This window comes from Podarcis erhardii (genome assembly GCF_964252035.2).
Source record: "Podarcis erhardii genome assembly, chromosome: 13".
Taxonomy (NCBI): Eukaryota; Metazoa; Chordata; class Lepidosauria; order Squamata; family Lacertidae; genus Podarcis; species Podarcis erhardii.
The window spans coordinates 52,668,731-52,689,959 of record NC_138502.1 but is presented as its reverse complement, the minus strand read 5'-3'; the positions used below and the strand labels follow the sequence as shown (position 1 = coordinate 52,689,959).

The following is a 21,229-nucleotide window of genomic DNA, read 5'->3' as shown; positions in this document are numbered from 1 at the left end:
AAATTAAGTGAGCTTCACAAACCCCCAAAAAGTTTTCCATATATTGTTGATTTTCAATCTGAACAGTATCAGCTATGATACCATTTCTATTCTTTGCTACCTCCTCTCATACCCTTCACAAAATGATTGTTTATGATTTTTTTAAAAAAAAAAACTAAGATTTTAATCTTGTCTGCTTTTCCTGTGTACTGATTCCACCTGCCACAAGCTAAGGGGGTGGCTTAGAAGTGTGGGGCCCACACACTTTTAGACAAATGCATAGGGGGAAGGTTTGTGGGAAATTATTATTAGCCATGATTCCTAAATGGAACTGCCATGTACAGAACCAGTCTATCCATCTGCATTGCAGACACTGGCAACAAACCACAGGAGGGAGGCGGCTGTCAGTGCTTGAGAGGCCTCACAGGCATCTCGTTGGGGCTCTTGGATACAGAGTGCTGGAACATATGGAACTTGGCCTGATCCAGCAAAGCAGTGCTTAGTGTTTTTATCTACATACTTCCTGGATTTGGATTATGGTAGTTTTGCATGTATCAGTCATGCCAGAAGCGAAATAATTCATCGCTACGGTTTGTCCTTCCTAATTCCTTAAATCCTCAAGTGACTTTTAGCCATTAATCTTGCTGCTTTTGTGCTTTTAGAAGTTCCCCTGCCAACTTCGTAATGTGCTTCCAGGCAAACTGAACATGGGCAGACTCCACTGTGCGGGCACAAACTGCAAAACGCAGCACAAATTTCCCTCTCAGGTTACAGGGAACAAGATGAATCTTCCTGGAAGCGTTTATGGTTTTAAGTAGTGCTTCATTCAGTTCATTAGTACCCTAGAATAAAGATAAAACAAGGAAGAGTGGTCACACACGTCATTCTGGTAGCCCTGCCAGGACCATCTTAGGTGGGCAACCTTCAGCCTGCAGATACATGACTCAATTTGGAATAAGCCACATCCACATTTATTTATTTTTAGCAACATTTATATGCCGCTTATGCAGACAAAAGTCCCCTAAGCAGTTTACAAAAGGCAACCTAAAATATTCATTAAAAGTACAAAATAAAAACACACATTAAAACCAAGTTTACCCATATAATCAGCCATTTAAAAACATTTATACTTACTAAAATCCCATGTTAAAACTGCATGCTAAAATTACATTCCAGGGTAGGCTTAATGTTCATTCTGCTTTTCACAGCCGAGTGACCCAATTTGAAGGTCCCAAACTTAATTACAGATCAGACCTCTTCATCAGATAATGCAGTTTCCAGATTTTGCAATGAAGTTTTGGTGCACAAAATGTATACAAAAAACCCATGTTTTATGGTTGAAATGCATTGAAAATATGTGTCTGGGGGGGGGGGAGGAGGAAGGCAAACAAAAATGTGTCTTGCAGTAGTGTCATCACCAGAAAGTAGTACTGGGAGATTGTGGCTTTTGAAATTTGAGGCCTCTAAATCGCAACAAATAATATAAGAGCTGTAAATTACTGCAAGTTTACCTTTAGTCGGAAGCACACCAGTCCCAAAATGACATCAGCACAGATCTCAAATCGATCATCCTGTAACACCAAGTCCTTAAATTCATGTGCCAGCTTAACATGCTAAAATGATAATGAAAAGTTATAAAACAGGGGGCCACCAGGGGGCGCATTGGAAGATGGCCGACAATAACATCTCTCCGACCCACACAAGGTAATTAAGAGGCTGCTATGGGAGTATGTAGCCTCCCTTGCCCCCCCCCCAAGGGGATGGGGGGGACTGCCTTGCCAGCTGTGTCCATAATTCACCCCCGGATTCAAAAGAAGGGGGTGTGGACACTTGGCACGAAGCCCTCGAGTGAGGTCGGCCCTCCCCGGACGCTGTCTCTAATCGCACACTGGTTCACATTAGCTTGAAATATATAATTGGAAATATATAATTGGAAAGAAGCTAATGCACATACATCAAGTGAAGATCGGGAGTAAAGACTGCTGATTAATGGATCTCTGTGAGCGGAGCAATGGGCTGGACAATAAATCAAGTGAAGAATCATCATTAAAAGACTGGTATGTTGGAGTGAAATGGAAAGGAGGGGGAGGAAAAACTTTTTTTTTTGTCTTATGTGAGTACCAATAACCCTCCCCTCCAGAGAGAAGAATCGTTATTATTCGCTATTATTAATCACAAGCAGGAGATCATGGACTGTGTGGAAATGAATTACTGATCAAAGAGAGGACTGGTGTGGGGAATGGAAGGAAAGTTTTATGACGCAGCCACAAATGGAGTTTCGTGAAGACAGGCTTGCCGATGAGGGGGAGGAGGACCAGGGTCATTGGAATGTGAATGTATGGTTATTGGAATGTTATCTTGACCCTGCAGGGCCCCCTGAGATATAGACTGGCAAGCCTGTGGAAACTGACGGACAGACTTTGGGAATGTTCTTTACGGAGGTGTGGAAATGGTGTCTGTCCTTTATGTGAAATGACTTTTGGAGTGTGTAAAACCCACACAGGAAATGTTTGTTTTTAACCCGCTTGTGAAGATTATCAGAGATCACAAAGAAAGGAATATATGATAACAACAAGAAGATGAGGGAAATAACAAAGAGACTATCTGGACAGAACTGGATAGAACTGTTTAATTAAAGCAGCAGCAAGAGTGATGTTTGGACCCCTTTCGGAGCTTGAAGTATGGGAACCCCCAACAAAATTTTAAAAATCTGGCTGTATAATTTGGAACTAATGTGATTTGGAATTAATGTGATTTGATTGGCCTGTTAATAAAAAAATATTTTTTTTAAAAAAAGAAAAGTTATAAGACAAAATCCATCAAAAGAAGCAGAAGCAGAAGAACAAAAAACTGACGTTCTTTCTGGGAGATAACCAACTTCATATAACCAACATGCTTAAGTCTCATGAATGTGATTGAGTGGGCGGTTGCTGAACAACTCCAGGCATGCCTGGAGGATGCAGACCATTTGGATCCCTTCATGGGACTGAAACTGCCTTGGTCGCACTGGTTGATGATCTCCTGCAGGCTAGGGACAAAGGTGAGAGCTGTTTCCTAGTTCTGCTGGATCTCTCAGCGGCGTTTGATACCATCGACCATAACATCCTTCTGGACCGTCTTGAGGGGCTGGGAGCTGGGGGCACTGTTATACAGTGGTTCCACTCCTTCCTCCTGGGCCGTGTCCAGAAATTGGTGGTGGGGGATGAGTCTTCAGACCTCTAGGCTCTCACTTGTGGGGTGCCTCGGGGTTCTGTCCTCTCCCCCATGCTTTTTAACATCTACATGAAGCCACTGGGAGAGATCATCGGGGGGGGGGTGTTCATCAGTATGCGGATGATATCCAGCTCTACGTCTCTTTTAAATCACAACCAGTGAAGGCAGTGACGGTCCTGTGTGAGTGTCTGGAGGCGGTTGGCAGCAAACAGAATCCTGACAAGACAGAAGTACTATTTGGGGGGGAGCAGGGGGCGGGCAGGTGTGGAGGACTCCCTGGTCCTGAATGGGGCAAGTGTGCCCCTGAAGGACCAGGTGCGCAGCCTGGGAGTCATTTTGGACTCACAGCTGCCCATGGAGGCACAGGTCAATTCTGTGTCTGGGGCAGCTGTTTACCAGCTCCATCTGGTACGTAGGCTGAGATCCCACCTGCCTGCAGACTGTCTCGCCAGAATGGTGTATGCTCTGGTTATCTCCCGCTTGGACTACTGCAATGCGCTCTACATGGGGCTACCTTTGAAGGTGGCTCGGAAACTGCAATTAATCCAGAATGTGGCAGCTAGACTGGTGACTGGGAGTGGCTGCCAAGACCATATTACACCAGTCCTGAAAGAACTACATTGGCTCTCAATACGTTTCCGAGCACAGTTCAAAGTGTTGGTGCTGACCTTTCAAGCCCTAAATGGCCTCGGTCCAGTATGCCTGAAGGAGCATCTCCACTCCCATCGTTCTGCTGGACACTGAGGTCCAGCGCCGAGGGCCTTCTGGCGGTTCCCTCATTGCGAGAAGCCAAGTTACAGGGAACCAGACAGAGGGCCTTCTTGGTAGTGGTGCCCACCCTGTGGAACACCCTCCCATCAGATGTCAAGGAAATAAACAACTATCTGACTTTTGGATTCAGGTAGGTAGTCGTGTTGGTCTGACGCAGTCAATTATTATTTTTTAAAAAATTGTCCAGTAGCACACTAAGTTTGTTCTCATCTTATACCCAGAACCAACTTAGTTGGTCTCTAAGGTACTACTGGACAAGTTATTTACTTACTTACTTACTTACTTACTTACTTACTTACTTACTTATTATTTATCTGACTTTTAGAAGACATCTGAAGGCAGCCCTGTTTAGAGAAGTTTTTAATGTTTGATGTTTTATTGTGTTTTTAATATTCTGTTGGAAGCCGCCCAGAGTGGCTGGGGAATAAAATTATTCTTATTCTTATTCTGGAGTTAATACCATAGAGTCAGCTGTCCTGCCAGGCTTAGCTAAGTCCCTCCCCCTCACCTTGGGAGGAAGCCTATTATTGTATTTCAGTCTACCTGTGAAGCGTAACATGTGAGGTCTGAGCTGGTTGCACCAATCTCAGACCACATGCCTCTAAGAAGCCTCTCTTGAGTTCCTATAACAATAATTTAGGAACTTTCACCACTTTGGAGCTAAACTAAGTTTTACTGCCTATGCAATTTTTTCTGAATGCTGTGTGGAAAAGTACATGAACATGACCTTCGAAGAGTTTGTAAGTAAACCACTTTTAACTTACCAAATGGGTATACTTTTTCTATGTTAGGTGAAGAAGGAAACTTTGGAAGGAACTTAGGAAAGCATATTTTAAAAGTCCAAGAGCCTATACTTCAGGTTTTACTTTGCTACATATTTTGTGATTTTAAATCTCTGCTGGAGTTCTCTCACTTGCCCCAAACTTGGATTTTAGCATCCAGGAATTCTCCTTTTGTGCCTATGTGTTTCCTTGCCACCAACTTTTTCTAGCTATCTAATCCTATCCCCACCCTCCAGTAAGGCTTTAACATTATTTTCTTGAATGTTGCTGAGGGCTGCCAAAAAAAAATGCCTCTTAGGCTGTATGTGGGCCATGGGCTGCTGTTTGGACCACCCTGGGCTAGACACATTTTTAGAAGAATCACATCTGCAGAAGTCTTTGCACAGACTCTGTCACGCATGAATGCATCCTTGGAAGCAGTAGCTACAATGTCAGGATATGGAAACTGGATCTCACTTTTCACAGGAAGATTTCAGTGGAATCTGTTGAGCACAGAATATGGAAATGTCTACAAGATACAAAACTAATTGTCTTCTCTCTCTCTCTCTGTCTGTCTGTCTGTGTGTGTGTGTGTGTGTGTGTGTGTGTGTGCGCAGAGCTTTTTTTCTTTAAAAATGTTTAGGGGTACTCTCATTTTGACTCAAGAAAATCACAATTTTATAGTTCAAATTGGGGGAAATAAATACAGTAAATGGACAAAAGGACAAAGATTTACAAAATGTTTAGGGGTATGCACATCCCTGCGTCCCCCCAGAAAAAATGACTCTCTCTCTCTCTCTCTCTCTCTCTCTCTCTCTCTCTCTGTGTGTGTGTGTGTGTGTTGTGAATATATTCTGTACCATGTGGTTATTAGTATGTTCCTGCATTGCAGGGGTTGGACTAGATGACCCTCAGGGTGCCTTCCAAACTCTACAATTCTTTGATTCTATGTTGTTTAGCAGGTTCATATGCTGAAGGTCAGTTCTCACTCAGTGTGGCAACCTTTTCACTATATTTAATTTGTTCCAGAAAGTTAGAACTGATAGACTAATCTGGAGCACGGTATCAATTGGGTGGGGGGGATTCCAAATTGCTCCTCAAAACCTCAAATGGCCTCTGCATAGCTTTTATGTTATTAAACTACAAAGGAGAAACTAGATTAAAATGTGGGACTTTCCTTGCATTAGAGCAGCTGTTCTACAGGAAAATAATAGTTCGCTGAAGTTTTAAATTGTAAATCTATTATAATTACAGTATTAATCTATATGACAAGTAGTACTTAATAAAACCACTGGGAGGCGCCCAGAGCTTTGGCTCTTACAATGCTGAACTGAAGTTCTTCCTCTGCAGCTGCAACAAGATACTTTACAGCACAGACCTGTGTAGATTTACTCAGAAGCCAGTCCTGTTTTCTTCAGCGGCATCTAATTTCTAAGCATATGAACACAGATGTTGCCTTTAAAAAGTATTGCCACTTACAAATTAAATATCAAAACTGCCGAAAAGTTTGCTGTGTGTGGGCCCTTCAGAATCGTTCCTGGGGTTTTTTTGTTTTTATTTTAATAGGAATTTTGTGGACCTGCTCCGTGCCTGCAGGTCCCTTACATCACACCTAGAAGAGCAGGGCCCAGACCCCAAAAACTGGGTCTGCAGAGGAGGCCCAAAGATCATAGCAGTGCAGGAAGCGGAGGCCGCCTCGTCCGTAAGACTGTAGCTGGAAGAGACGGCAGTGAGGACTCAAGTCTTGCGGCTCCTGCTCCTTCTCCTGTGAGGTTTTAAATTATAATTTTAAATTGTTTTAACTGCTGTAATTGTTTTTAACTTGAGTGTTTTAAATTCAGGGTTGGTGTTGTTTAGTCTGAAGAATGTGCATCGGGGGCAACTGCAGTAGTTCAGGGCAGGGGGAGATGGGGGGCAGGCCAGGTAAGGGGCACAAGCAGTTGGTGACTGTGCTGTTTGCCAGCCCCTGCTCCAGCCTGGGGAATTGTGGTTGTTCTATCAGCCAGCCCTCGGGACTGCAGCTACTGTTGTTGAATGCCCGGTTGGCTTGGAGTAAGACCTCTCTCATCCTTGACATCACTGAGACCTGGTGGGTGAACAGAGTGGGGCTGGTCTCACCCAGCTGTACCCACCTGGGTACTCAGTGTGGCATCAGGGCAGACCTGAGGGTCTAGGAGGTGGAATTGTTGTGGTCCATAGAGATTTCTCTCTCTCTCCCTCCCCCTCCCTCTCCAGTCTCTCTGTCCAGTTGGGGGTGGAATCTAGAGTCTGTGTTCCTGGCATTGGGCAATCAGGATGGCCAAGGGATTCTTCTGGTTTACTGCTCCCTTGCTGCCCAGCAGTCTGTCTCCCTGCCTGAGGTGACAGAGCTGGTCTCGGAGGTGGTGTTGGGGACTCCAAGAATGTTGGTTCTGGGGGACTTCCGCAGGATGAAGAGGGCTCTCTTTGGGTTCTCTCAGTCAACCAGCTACAAATCCACCTCACAGTTATCTCACCTAGTCCATATTGTGCCAGTTTTTCCAGAAGAAGATCATGGGGGACTTTGTCAAAAGCCTTACGGAAATCAAGATACATTACATCTACAACATCCCCCTTATACATCTATCAAAAAAGGAGAAATGAGATTCGAAAAAAGCCTGTGTTCATCTGTAAAGCTCCCTCTCCTCTTTTCTTGCCCTTTGAGTATTCAATGGTAAAATAAAATGCATTCACCTTGCGGATATACTCTTGCAGTCCTTTCACTCCATACATCCGAAACACAAACCACATCTTCAAGGAACGGAACCGACGCCCTAAGGGGATCTGCCAGTGCTAGAGAAGAGATCAAATAAGATTATTTTTGATACAGAACAGAATCTGCACCAGAAGAAACTGCCCACACCTTTACAGATTCCATAGTAAAATGCTCAAGAAGCCAAATATGGTGACCGATTCCAGATAGGTGGATAATGAACACCGCTTTTCTCTCCTGAAGCATTCCAACACGAGTGAGAAATGAAAATATTGTGATGAATTAATGTTCTGTACTTACCCTATAATCTGTAATAAGTCCTGTATGTTGGTGGGGAGAAAAACATACAATGTAATATTATATAAACACACATTCACAACGACAATGTCATATTATGATACTGTGGGAAGTCAAATCCTTGAAACCTCTCAGCAGAGAGTGGTTGTGGCGTCCAACTTCTGTAACAATATAAATATATTGCAGGGCACCCGTCCCTCCCCTCCATGAACCTAGAATTCAGGGGGGGTGGAACTGCCAGGCCACTGGCCACCCGTCGGGCCTCCCCACCTGCCTTCCTCCTCCCAATGCTGCAATTAGGCTTTTTAAAAATGTCCCTTTCCCACGCTGGACGTGATGTAAAGAGAACCATTGTGGGAGGGGGGTCACAGCTGTGATCCCCCACTGAAAATGCCCCCAGCTCTGTGGTTAGGCTTGGGGGGGGCGGGGGAGAAACCCCTACTTGGCTCCATAAGGCAGGGGTGAAACCAACTTTATTTCACCCGGGTCAAAGGCCCAGTTTGGCACAAGCATTTTCACACACACACACACACACAGGCTGGGAGCCTCAATGACACCCCCACTGGAGGCTTCACCCGGGGCAAAAAAATACTGGCTAGCCCCCTCCCCCCCCCCAAATAGCTATGATTTTGCATTAGGGGATTTTCTCAAATCTAAGTGTGGGAGGAGGCATGTTGGGGGAAGAACACTTACAGCTGAGGTTGAGCTTTCCCTTTCCAGCTCTCACTCCCCCTACCCAAAAACACCCCCACTGCCTACTGCCTTTAGGCTTAAAAACAAACAAACCGCTTATTGGCTCAAAGATTATCTTTAAAGCCTAATAGCAGTAAGGGAGGGGCGAGGTACTCAAGGCGGTTTACAGATAAAAATAAGAACAGCTAAAAACAAAGGGAATAAATAACCATTTGAAACATTTAGACATCGATAGAAGTAAAACTGTGTATGTATATGGTATATACAGGATTGGATTGAAAGATCTCAATGAACCAGAACTCCAGATAAGCAGCAGAAAAAAACATGTTTTTCCATCTCACTGGTGATGTCAATTTAATGGTTGCAGGGCTTGAGCAAATGTCTGAAGCAACTGGGGATGGATAACTAATTCCATGTTGCTGTAACAGGCCATGTGCCTAATGAGCTACTAGCAACCTCTCAGAAACAAGCGTAATGCCACCAGCTATTAGCCCTTGTCACCATGATTATAAGCCTCACTTGTACAGCTCTATGCAGCCCAGATGAGCGCAATTAAGGCTGCATATGGGGCATTTATCATACAGCATAAAGGCGAATCCCTTCCTCACTGCCACCCGACTGCCATCCTTTGGCTGCCAGGAAGTAAAAAACAATCCCTGATTCGAGAATGCAAATTGACACAAAATTACAGCATCAGACAAAATATGGATTTTCCCCTCCAGTACAGAGTTGCTTTGCAATTATAGAAGTACACCGTACAAGCAGACAGGCAGAAAAGCAACAACAAATCCACCCCACTTTGGTTTATCTTCTGGGGCAATGGCTTTCATTATGTCAACTTTACCAGCTGTAGCCCTCCAACTGCACCTAGAATTCGATTAGGCTCCTGTTGCCACTTCAAAGAAAGAGTACTTTCAAAAGAAGCTGTTATGGAAGAGGCGAGGATCAACTGATTGATAACCCTTCCCCTAGGCAAATGGCAGGGTCTATTCCAGGAGCTCAGGGTTTGTTCCAAAAACATAAAACATCACCCCATAAACTATGAACCCCCAAATTTGGGATCCCCCCCAAGCCAGTGCCAAACTGTTGCAGCTGGATCCCAAATTTGGGGATTTGTAGTTAAATATGAACCCTGTGCTTGATGTATCATTTGCTTAGTTTGTGGTGCGCTGCAAAATGAGGGGTTTCCCCTGCAAAATGCTGCAAAAAACTGCAAAATTTTGGCACAGGTTTGGAGATAATCCCAAATTTGGGGGTTCTTAATTAATTTTCCTATAAAACATCTTTATTGCATGGCTATTGGTCCATAGTGTATTTTTATAGCACCGGTAAGTGCTCAGGGCACTTTCTGTAAACCAAGATGGTGCTTGTTTTAAGGAACATGCAGTCTAAATTTAGGCAAAAAGGGGGAGCGAGAGAGGAAGGGAGAGAGAAAGGCCAGCAAAAGAAGTGGGAGCAACTGCAAGTGCAAAGGCTTCATTTCAGCTGAAGAGGAGAACAAAGCTTTATGGTACAAAGAAAACGAATAAACTGTAAATGGAAGGTACTAAAAAGCATTAAGCACAATTCTGAAAATTTTACATGAAAGAAGGGAAAGGCAATACATTTTACAAAAATAGATTGACATGAGGTGGACTTTGAGGTGGGGAAGAGATTTGATTCTTTTCGCATGTGAAGCTCAATTTATCAAATCTGCACATTCCAAAGCACTGTAAGGACCAAAACAGAGCCATCCTTCGAAATTCACACTTATCCAATTTTTTCACTGCAGCTCTCTATCCAAAGAGTCTTCTTAAAAAATGCAGGTTAGAATAAAATGTGCCTAAAAAGGAATGTATAATGAAAAGTGTAGGCAAAAAATGCCAAAATTGGGAGAAATTGCTTGCAAAAATGTATACCTTCATTAATAAACACATTTTTGTATGCAGTTTCAAGAGAAATTCACACAAAAACACTAAAGGCTTGGTTTCCAGACACTTGACCATCTTAGTCGCCCTCCTTTGCACACCCTTCCAGCTTGTCAATACCTTCTTAAATACAGTAAATGTTGTAAGCTTCAGAATCATATCCAGCAATGAGACGGCCAGTCCTTCCTCTCATTCCAGAAAGCCTACAGCTGTTCTGTGTCATCCACACTTAGAGGGTCCACCAAAACCCCAAAGTGAGTTGAATCCAGCTCTTATATTAAAATAATGTAAATGACACACCTTATTATAATTATTGCCAAGCACTGGACAGAAAAAGGCAAATATACTTTAGATTAGCCTTTGGCAGTGGAGCAGAAGGGAGAGCATCAGTTATCATATGGGGGAAGCTAAGCAGCTGTGCCTTCAGGCTGTGCTCTGGTGCTGTGCTTTTTAACATTTTCATTAAGACCTGTTAAGAGGAAATTAACCATTAAATTGCAAGTGATTTTTTTATTAAAGACAACTAATAGCTGGTTCTCTGAGAGCCTGCGCAATAAATGCCCTGCTGCACAGATAACAATCAATGAAATGGATGGTCAGCATATCAAGTGAGCTCAACGTGGAACAGACTGGTTTCCGTTTTGCATGGCCTACTTAGTTTTTACTGGAACTCCCAAACCCCCATAGTCCTCTGAACCCGATTCAAATTTACAAGGTACAGACTTGAAATCCCAGAACTGTCAAGTCATAACTAATCTATACTAGGATCTCAAATTTTCATTCCCACTTAAGAACATCAGAAGAACCTTTGAGAGCCCAGTGTTCATGTCGGCTGTGTCTACAGCAATCCTTTTCTTAGGAGTTGTCATCTTTTGTCCGCTCAATTTTTATGAAGCACCCAGTTGATGTCACTTTCCTCCTCTTACATTCCAGAGGGTTTTGCGCTATCCTCCTGTGTTTTTCATGCCTAATCTAAAGCAATTCCTGTGTATGGTCAGGAGAACACGAGTGAAACTCTGAAAGGCTTCTGTGTCCTGAATTCAGCACTTCTTGTTTCATTGCTTCCTGATCAGTTTGATCAGAGGGTTAGTAACTAATGGCCTATTAATTACCCTTCAAGTAGCCACTTTTAATTTCCCCAGTGTTAGCTTCTGTTCCCAAAGGGGGAGGGTTAATTCCCAGTTTCCTTTCATTATTGCCATTATTATTACTCCATTTGTTTCATAGTAAAATGAGACTACTTCACAACTAAAAAATGAAACTACTTCACAACTAAGAAATTACCAGTGGGAATAAGCTATTAAAGCCTCCCCTCTGTAAATAAGTAACAAGTAAAGTTGTTGGGTAATATGACAACTTATTGTTACAAAAGATGGGTGCACCCGCACTCTCTGCTGAGTGATAGCAAGATTCCAGCGTGTTCCAGGCAATCACCCAGCATCTGTGTTCCTTTGGAGAATTGAGACATGGCGGAGACTGTCTTAGCTTTAAGAAACATGGTTTATTCACCTATTTACACCTTCGGTCTGCATGGAGGGAGTCCAGACCTTACGGCATGGTCATTTCAAGAAGGGCTTGTGCAACCCTGGAGTCCAAGACATCTCTCCCAGCCAGCCTGCAGCCAGCCTGCCCAAGATGGATCTAAGGCTTGATCTACACTGATCTGTAAAAACGCTATTAAAGGCTATTTTTAAAAAAACGTTATATAGCTCTCAATGCAATTTCCCATTGCCAATGGGTTGCTGCTCTACAGCACCCTCTGGAATTACATTTTTATAATGCATTTTTAATGTTATAACCAACCAGTGTAGATTCACACTGGTCTTTTTTTCTTCCTCCTTCTTCTTCCCAGCAACCCTTGCTCAAGACTCTCCATTTCCTGTTATCTCAAACACACACACAAACCATCACCTTGACAACATCTGTCTTCCCAGACCAAAGGATTCTTCTCAGATGGTCTGTCAACACCTTTTGTCATGTTAATAGATTTGCTCTTTGCCAGGCCAGCCAGTCTGGTTTGCATAAGCCAGTCCAGGGATTCCTTATCTGACACAGTTCTGCAGCTTGTACTTTCATCCATATTCCAAGTAACCAAAATCCTACCATTTATTAGTTTATAAGGTTTAGGAAGGGTCCCCCCAAATCTATAACAGTATTAAGCGTTTGAGTGAAGTCCTCATTTTAATCCTGCTTCCAGCTGAGTTCAGAAAAGCCACACTTTAGCAGCACTAAAGGGTTCTAGGATGAGAGGAGCCTGAATCTAGCATTTCTTGCAAGAATCCCAGCCACAGGCAAACAGTAGCTGCTCCACTAGTGTATCAGGGTCTACCTTCTGCCCATCCCTGAGCTGAATTGCTTCAAGAAAGATGTTGGAAACATCACTGCTGGCTCATTCTAGCCATCACTGAAATGGACTGAACCTGTTGGGAAGGCAATAGACTTGTTCATGGTAGAGGAAATGCTACAGAAAGAGAATGAGCAAAAATATGAGGCCTACTGTACACAGATAAGGACATTAACAGGGTTATTGTAATAACCTGCAGTTTCATGGGAGTATATATTTAAAGTAGATAAATAAAAGAATAAGTTAAGTTAGAATATGCAGGAAATGTAAAAAATAAATTTAAGGAACCGCAGAAAGAGGAGGAAGGAAGTCGAGTTTTGAACTATATGAAATGTATATAAATGAAAATCATAAATCATAAATAAAACAAACATAAAATATGAGGCCTACTGTTCCTCATTGCTATCCTGGCAATTGTTTCTCACCTAGCAGCAGGAGCTGCATGCGCAGTACCTGAACATATCAGGTTCACCCCAACAAGATTTCCCCCTACTTTCTGTTGTGCAATCACTCACCACCTGGGCGAGGGGGTGGGGTTTCCAGGCTTCATTCTCTCAACAACAGGCAATCAAACCTGATCGGAACAATGAGCAATTGGGCAATTGAGCTGCCTGGCTGCTCAAGAGAGTCCTACAGTTTGCAACAAAACATATCCCCCTGTAATGTACTCTTGGAACCAAAATATTCATCGCTTCACTTCTCCCTTAACATACCCTATCCACCCTTTTATGCACCGCAAACATCTTCTGCATTCTTTCAAAAGCGGCAGTGGTCATTTTAATCCTCATTATTGACTGAACACAAAATCAGAGAGTTGTTCCCCTCCTTTGTCCATTTCTTTGGACACTTGTAAAATCAGGCAATTTTCTGAACTCATGTAAACTTGATTTACATACTTGGCTAACACATGTTTTGAAGAAAAAATGGGAAACTCTTTCCATTTTGAAATACTGTGCTGAAAGTATCTAAACTGAAACAAACTTTGACAGCCAAAAACTATTTTCAAGTTAGGGAAAAGATAAAACACTTTACCTGATTCTTGATGGGCATGCTTCAGATAAACAGGATCTATTTTAAAGGCACAGGTTAAATCTGTTCTCTTCTTCACCCTGAAAAAATATTGACTTTGGATTATTTGGCATTGTATTACCAGCTACTTCTGTCATGAGTAAAATATATAAAAGCTTTGATTGCAGACTAAAATTTGACCCCTCATTAATTTATGTGAAATGGAAGGGCCCAATTCATATGCAAGTCATGCAGACACCAGATGCTTTGTTCTTGTGTCAGATGTGATTAACGTAGAATTTAACCAAATGAAACATCATTTTTTCAACTACTTTGTATCTGCAACTAGCATATACTTTTCCTAGATTTCCTTTCAAATTCATTTCAAGTGTAATAAACCTTGGTAGCAGAATGCCCCACAATATGTACGCTGCCCCTAAGTAATTTCATTAAACTAATAGCACTAACATCACCGCTACCACATTTCTTCAAAAGAACTTAAAAACTGTCTTGGAAGAAACAGAGACGAGGAATAGCTATGTAAATGCTATACATCTGAAGCACATTCAAAGCAAGTTATTTCCCTCAGAGAATTCTGGGCACTGTAGCTGACCTCTCACAGAGTCACAATTCCAAGCAACCCTCCAGTCCTGGAATTATTTGAGAGGAAGATGTATTTAGAATGTGTTTTAAAGGAGTAGTGCATTCACAGCCCTGGTCCACACATCACATTACATTGTGATGTTAATCAGGAGTAAGAAATGGGATCTGGCTGAACCTCTTAGCTTAGTTACTTTGATTATCTGCAGAATACCGGTATCTTATGACTTGAGCCAAAGGTTTGTTCATTAAATAATGGTTTAACATTACATGCAAACTCTTCATTTTTGCACTTCATACTCACCACATGGTAGAACAGTCAAAATTTACTAAGAGCCATTTGTGTGGGTTGAAGTTAAATGAATCTGCAAACTGAAAGGATTAAAAAAAAACCATCAGGAAAATGATTACAACCACCAGGTCAATATGTCTAACTTTACAGCCTTGACAGATTTTCTAGTGTGCCTGTGAGGTGCTTTCATTATTGGAATATTTAGAGAATTCTGGTGAAATTCAACAGTAGCATTCACAGACGGGGATTTTGAAGAACAACTCCCTTATTAAGAGGTTTTGGTTGATGGGTTGGTGAAGTCCTCTTCATATTCTGAAGGTTTTATTTATGATTCTATTCATCATTTTCAAAGTACAATACAATCACTTCTTATGTGCATTTAACTTGTGGAATTTCAACCTTGCACAATATACTTCATATGCATCAAAGCGGAGATCTAGGGGAGAAGCTTAAGAAGCACTTCCGGATTTGGGGAACAACCATGGAGAAAAATGGTTGAAATTGCACAAGTTGAAAGTTTTCCCAGTGCAGAGAGAGATTTTTAGCTCTCCACGCAGTGCACAGGTTCTGGGATGCTCTCGCAAGATCTCTCAGGGGCGTCCGAGTTCCCATGAGATCTCGTGATCACCCCCAAGCTTCCATAGCCAGCATGTTATGCAGGCTTTGCCTGACAAGAAAAACAGAGAGCTTAAAAGTCCTTCCTGTGCCAAGAAGACCCAGACAAAAAGAGCTTTTCAGGTCTCTGCCTTGCTTGGGGGCAAGGCCTGCTCAGCATGCAGGCTCCAGGGCTGAGTATACATGTTTTCATGCTATCCCACACTTCAATGCATTCTGTAGCGCCATGCACCAGATTAGGCTGAATCCCGAACCAAATCAGGCCAATCTGTGGGGATCCGGGTTTTGCCTGACTTAGGTGGAGAAAATCCTGGATCACCTCAGGTTGGGTCACGGCACCCAGAATGATCTGGGGCTGTCAGGGGCCAGGTGGCAAGGAGAGGCAGGCCCTGGGCAGGAAGAAAGAAAGCTTGCGCTGGAAGCAAAAGAAGCAGCACTTTCCAAGATGAAATCCTCCACTCGCCCCACCTCTTCCTCTCCCTTCCCACTTTTGTCACCTCCTGATCTCAAGTCCCCTAACAACACTGCTGCAATCAGTGGGGCTGCCTGGATCAGAGGGGCTGCAATGTGCCCCTGGCACCATCACCTGCATCCCTGCCACCCACTCCAGCCTCTGGCTGCCGGCCGCAGGGTCCCTCCTGCCTTAGTGAGCCACCAGGACCAACAGAGTTGCAGCGCGCTCTCTCTCTCTCTCTCTCTCTCTCTCTCTCTCTCTCTCTCTCTCTCTCTCTCCCCCACTCAAGGATTTTCACATATAGCAAAGGAAGCTGAAAGTAACTATCCATTCTGCAAAGTTAACAATAATGTAGGTTGATTTTGTGGTTTCTGAAAGTATATGAAGAAAATAATGGTACGGTGCTTTGCAACACCAGGATATCTCTGTTTTAGACCATTGCAACCCAGTCGCATCAGCGTCTCCATTTGCATACAGGCCTTTTGTGAAGCAGTATTTGAGGTGGGGGGGGGGAGGCCATATGGCTAGAGGGAGGGCATCTATTTAGACTTGTTGAATGGTTGCCACACTGACGCTTGAAACACCATGGAAGTGATGATTCATTTCCTTCAGGAGCCAGTGAAACCTGCACAGGAAATTACAGCAAGCTTTGCTGATAAAAACGAGAAAGGAGGGTGCTTTATTGGCTAGGGCTTTTTTGCTTCTTTTCATTTATTAGCTCTTACACATTGGCATTATTTAGGTACATTCAGCAAACAGTAATATTTTTTCCCCTTTAATGTCAAGGAAGACCAGGAGTTTATCTGGCAGTCTGGAAAGAGACTCAGGAAATTGCATTGCCCTTATCTAAGGATGCACATGAAAAGCAGCCCAGCATTACTTAAAAAATGAAAAGTCACCTATCATTTATACAGTACGTGAAACAGAATGCCCTTTGGTGATTCTGCACATACTATTCAGTTTCCCCCTTCTGCATTTGCAATGTATTCTCCTGTGGTTTTCAAAACAGATGCAGATGAGGAAAGTGGTCACTAAATGATCATGTTGTTTCAGATAATTGCTTGAAAATATTTCCACAGCTACTCAAGATGGAAAGGCAACCTTCCCCATCTCCCTCCTCCAAGCAGAGGGAGGTTCAGAGGAGACAGTCCAGCAAGAGGCCAGGGAAAGTCTTCCTTTGCTTTTCTGCCAGTCTCTTTATTTGCAACAATTACAGTGGGAGCTAAGAAGCGGCAGGCGGTGATAGCAAAAGGCAGAATAAGTGTCAGCAACAGAGTCCAACAGGCTCAGGGCTGACAAAGACGGCTTCTTCTACCCAAACCCAAATCCAGCCACTGTCCCAAATCAATCAATGTCTGTTTCACACACAATGGCTCTTCCTTTACTTCTCGCCCCTCCTCTCATTCCCCCCTCCCCCATCTGTTAAAATGCAGTTTGCAAGCTCTTTGGCTCCCTTGCAGGTGCCATGTGTAGCTTAACAGCAATAGGGACTGCACGTACCCTCTACAAATTGTACTTCTAGAAGATATTCCAGATCCCCTATGCAACTGACCAGGACCACGTCTAAAGGAGCCTTTGGAAATTTTAATTTGTTTCTTCCAGCTTTAAGAAGAGCATAAGCTACAGCTGAGAGGTTGTTGGACTTGGAGTAAATGTCCCCCCCCCCCCGCTTCCCTGTTCACCCTCCAAGGTTACCAGGTGTTAACACAACGATATAATGTTTGAATAGGGTGTAGATACACAAAATCCAATATGCTTAGACCTCAAATAACAAAGCTGATCCACAAGGTTTATCTGGAAGACTGATTGCATAATTCAGATGTGTGTACTCTGGACTTTAACAATATGCTCATAAAGGGAAAGGGAAAGGGAAAGGACCCCAAGGTACTGGCAGAACAGGTGCACCAGGGCAGGAAGGTGTGATCTTAACTGCCCGCCCTACTTAGAGGCTGGGAGGCAGAATGCCAGGGTATTTTTAGCTGCATAAGGAAGAGAAAAATATGGAAGCAAAACCTTGCCAAGCCACCCATTCTTCCACTGCATCAGACATGTGCATGATGATAAAAGTTGTAAAATCAGGTTATTAGCAGCTAAAGATTCTGCCTGGATTTCATTTTGAGTTTTCATTACTATTGCTTACCTCCACTCCATTGAGAAGGTGGCGGAATTCAGGGCAGATGAATGAGCTGCCAGCATAGGCTGCATCAACATGCATCCAAATATCCTCCTCATTACCTAGAAGGTGGGGAAACATAGGAACAATTTTTAATAACTCTCCTAACTGAACAATCAGTAATGAAGGTAGGGCTGGGTTGCAGGTTTCTAAATGTCATTTAAAAAAAGTATTTCTGCATAATGCAGCTAATCTAAAATGCTGCAATGTTCTAAAGGAGACATGCTAATTCTAGAGGGTGATCACAATGGTTAGGAAGTGCGGCAACAAGGCAGCAATAATAATAATAATAAATAATAAATTTTATTTATATCCCGCCCTCCCCAGCCGAAGCCGGGCTCAGGGCGGCTAACAACACTAAAACAATACAACATTATAAAACATTATAAAAATGAGTTAAAAACAAAATTAATGGCAACCATAAGCTAAAGTCTTGAAAAGATTGCCAAAGGAGGGAGTCAGGCTGCGCCCTAACAAAAGGCCAGGTGGAACAGCTCTGTCTTGCAGGCCCTGCGGAAAGATGTCAAGTCCTGCAGGGCCCTTGTCTCTTGTGACAGAGCGTTCCACCAGGTTGGAGCCGCAGCCGAAAAAGCCCTGGCTCTGGTTGAGGCCAGCCTAACCTCTCTGTGGCTTGGGACCTTCAAGGTGTTTTTATTTGAAGACCGTAAGTTCCTCTGTGGGGCATACCAGGAGAGGCGGTCCCGTAGGTACGAGGGCCCTAGGCCGTATAGGGCTTTGAAGGTTAAAACCAGCACCTTAAACCTGATCCTGTACTCCACCGGGAGCCAGTGCAGCTTGTATAGCACCGGATGAATGTGATCTCTAAGCGAAGACCCCGTAAGGAGTCTCGCTGCGGCATTCTGCACCCGTTGGAGTTTCTGGGTCAGTCTCAAGGGCAGCCCCACGTAGAGCGAGTTACAATAATCCAGTCTGGAGGTGACCGTCGCGTGGATCACAGTGGCTAGGTCAGGGCGAGAGAGGTAAGGAGCCAACTGCTTAGCTTGGCGGAGATGAAAAAATGCCGCCTTTGTTATAGCTGCAATCTGCGCCTCCATAGAGAGGGAGGTATCGAAGATTACACCCAAACTCTTAACGGATGGTGCTGGCACTAATTGCACCCCCGCAAGAGATGGGAGTTGCCCCCTCAGTCCCAAGTCGTCCCGTCCCAGCCAGAGGACCTCTGTCTTCGAAGGATTTAACTTCAACCGGCTCCCACGAAACCATCCAGCCACAGCCTCCAAGCATCTGATCAGTGTGTCTGGGGCCGAGTCCGGGTGGCCGTCCATCAACAGATAGAGTTGGGTGTCATCAGCATACTGATGGCAGCCCAGCCCAAAACTCCGGACAAGCTGGGCGAGGGGGCGCATAAAGATGTTAAAAAGCATCGGGGAGAGTATTGCACCCTGGGGCACACCACACACCAAGGAGTGGCGGGATGACAATTCCCCCCCAAGCGCCACCCTCTGTCCCCGACCAGAGAGAAACGAGCGCAGCCATTGAAGGACTGTGCCCTGGATCCCCACGTCGGCAAGGCGGTGGTCTAGGAGTTCGTGATCGACCATGTCGAAGGCTGCTGACAGGTCTAGAAGAATCAGCAGCCCCGACCCGCCTTGATCCAGCTGCCTGCGGAGATCATCTGTTAGGGCGACCAGAGCCGTCTCGGTCCCATGACCAGCGCGGAAGCCGGACTGGAATGGATCCAGAGCTGATGTTTCATCCAGAAACCTACCAAGCTGTTCAGCAACCGCTCTCTCAATCACCTTACCCAGGAATGGAAGATTCGAAACCGGGCGGTAATTGGATAGATCTAAAGGATCTAATGATGTTTTCTTTAAGAGCGGGCGCACCACTGCCTCCTTCAGTTCCCCTGGGAATGTCCCAGCGCCAAGAGACAGATTGATGATATCCCCCAGGGGGCCCCGCACCTCGTCTGGACACGCTCTAATCAGCCAGGACGGGCACGGGTCGAGAGGACAGGTGGTGGGCTTTCCAGCTCGGAGGAGTCTGTCCACATCAGCTGGGGATATCCAGTCAAAGTGGTCTAATACTGAACCCGAGGACAGTCGAGGGGCCTCCAGTTCCTTTATTGTATCCAAATTGGCAGGGAGGTCATGGCGGAGCAACAAGACCTTCTCCGCAAAAAAGCTCGCGAATGCCTCACAGCTGTGTGTCGAATTGTTATTTAAATTTGGCTGTCCTTCAAGGGACGTTAAAGACCGAATTATACTAAATAATTGCGCCGGGCGAGAGCTAGCGGATGCAATGGAGGCCGAGAAGTAGGACTTCTTAGCGGCCTTCACTGCCATCTCATAGGTTTTCATAAAAACCCTATAAGATGTTCTTGAAGCTCCGTCACGGGCACCCCGCCATACTCGCTCTAGCCGTCTGAGGTCCCGCTTCATTTTCCGGAGCTCCTCGGTAAACCAGGGAGCCCGGTTTCTGCGGGGTCGCAGAGGGCGCTTAGGTGCGATCTCATCGATGGCTGCCAGGAGCTGGGTATTCCAGGCCTCAACAAGCTCAGTCAATGAGTCGCCAGGGGGAGAAAGGTCCCGCAAGGCTTGACGGAATCTATCAGGGTCCATCAGCCTCTGCGGGCGAGCCCAAATTGGCTCGCCACCCAAGCAGGGTGGGGGTGGAACGTCAATCCTGGCTTTCAGAGCATAGTGATCAGACCATGGCACCTTCATTGAAGGAAACATGATCACATCTATACCGATGCCAAAGATCAAATCCAGCGTGTGGCCTGCTTGATGTGTGGGGCCCGAAACAAACTGGGAGAGCCCTAGTGTCGCCATGGAAGACACCAGGTCCAGAGCCTGTGAGGAGGGAGTGGCATCAGCATGGATGTTGAAGTCCCCCAATACCAATAGGTTAGGGAACTCCAAGGCCCAGCCAGCCACCGCCTCCAGCAGGCCTGACAGGGTGGCTGCTGGTGTGCTAGGTGGCCGGTACACCAGCCAGACAGCCAAGCTCACCTCGGAGCCCCACACTAGGCCAACACATTCAATGCCGGGGATCGATGGCGAAGGTAGAGCCCTGAAAGAACAATCTTCCCGGATTAATAACGCCACCCCTCCCCCCCGGCCCACAGTCCGCGACTGGTGAAGGACGGAGAAACCCGGGGGCGCCATCTCTCGTAAGGGAACAATATCCCCTTCACGCACCCAGGTCTCAGTCACACATGCCAGGTCAACCCCCTGCGAGGTGAAGAAATCTCGCAGGGTGGCGGTTTTGTTGCCTATAGACCTGGCATTGCACAACACCAGTGACGGAGGTGAGTAATCCTTGCTCACCCTACCCTCGTCTCTCGGGATGGGGCGCAGATTGGAAGGGGTACGAGCATGTCCGTATCTCGATCCCCTTCGCCTATGACATCTGCCCCCACCGCCAT

The 21,229-nt window shown here is 44.8% G+C and overlaps 1 protein-coding gene across 2 annotated transcripts in view; it reads right to left on the bottom strand.

The window, feature by feature from the left end:
* Positions 1 to 514: 514 nt before the first annotated feature.
* The window catches only part of DDC (dopa decarboxylase), a 52,739-nt gene continuing 32,024 nt past the window's right edge, over positions 515 to 21,229 (bottom strand). For both annotated transcript variants that reach the window (XM_081835080.1, XM_081835081.1), the window contains exons 8-14: positions 17,806 to 17,900; positions 14,609 to 14,676; positions 13,729 to 13,805; positions 7,756 to 7,775; positions 7,437 to 7,535; positions 1,491 to 1,592; positions 515 to 821 (exon numbers count right to left, since the gene is read on the bottom strand). In XM_081835080.1, coding sequence (XP_081691206.1) covers positions 615 to 821; positions 1,491 to 1,592; positions 7,437 to 7,535; positions 7,756 to 7,775; positions 13,729 to 13,805; positions 14,609 to 14,676; positions 17,806 to 17,900 — 668 coding nt within the window. In that variant the 3' untranslated portion in view covers positions 515 to 614. The remainder of the gene's footprint in view (positions 822 to 1,490; positions 1,593 to 7,436; positions 7,536 to 7,755; positions 7,776 to 13,728; positions 13,806 to 14,608; positions 14,677 to 17,805; positions 17,901 to 21,229) is intronic.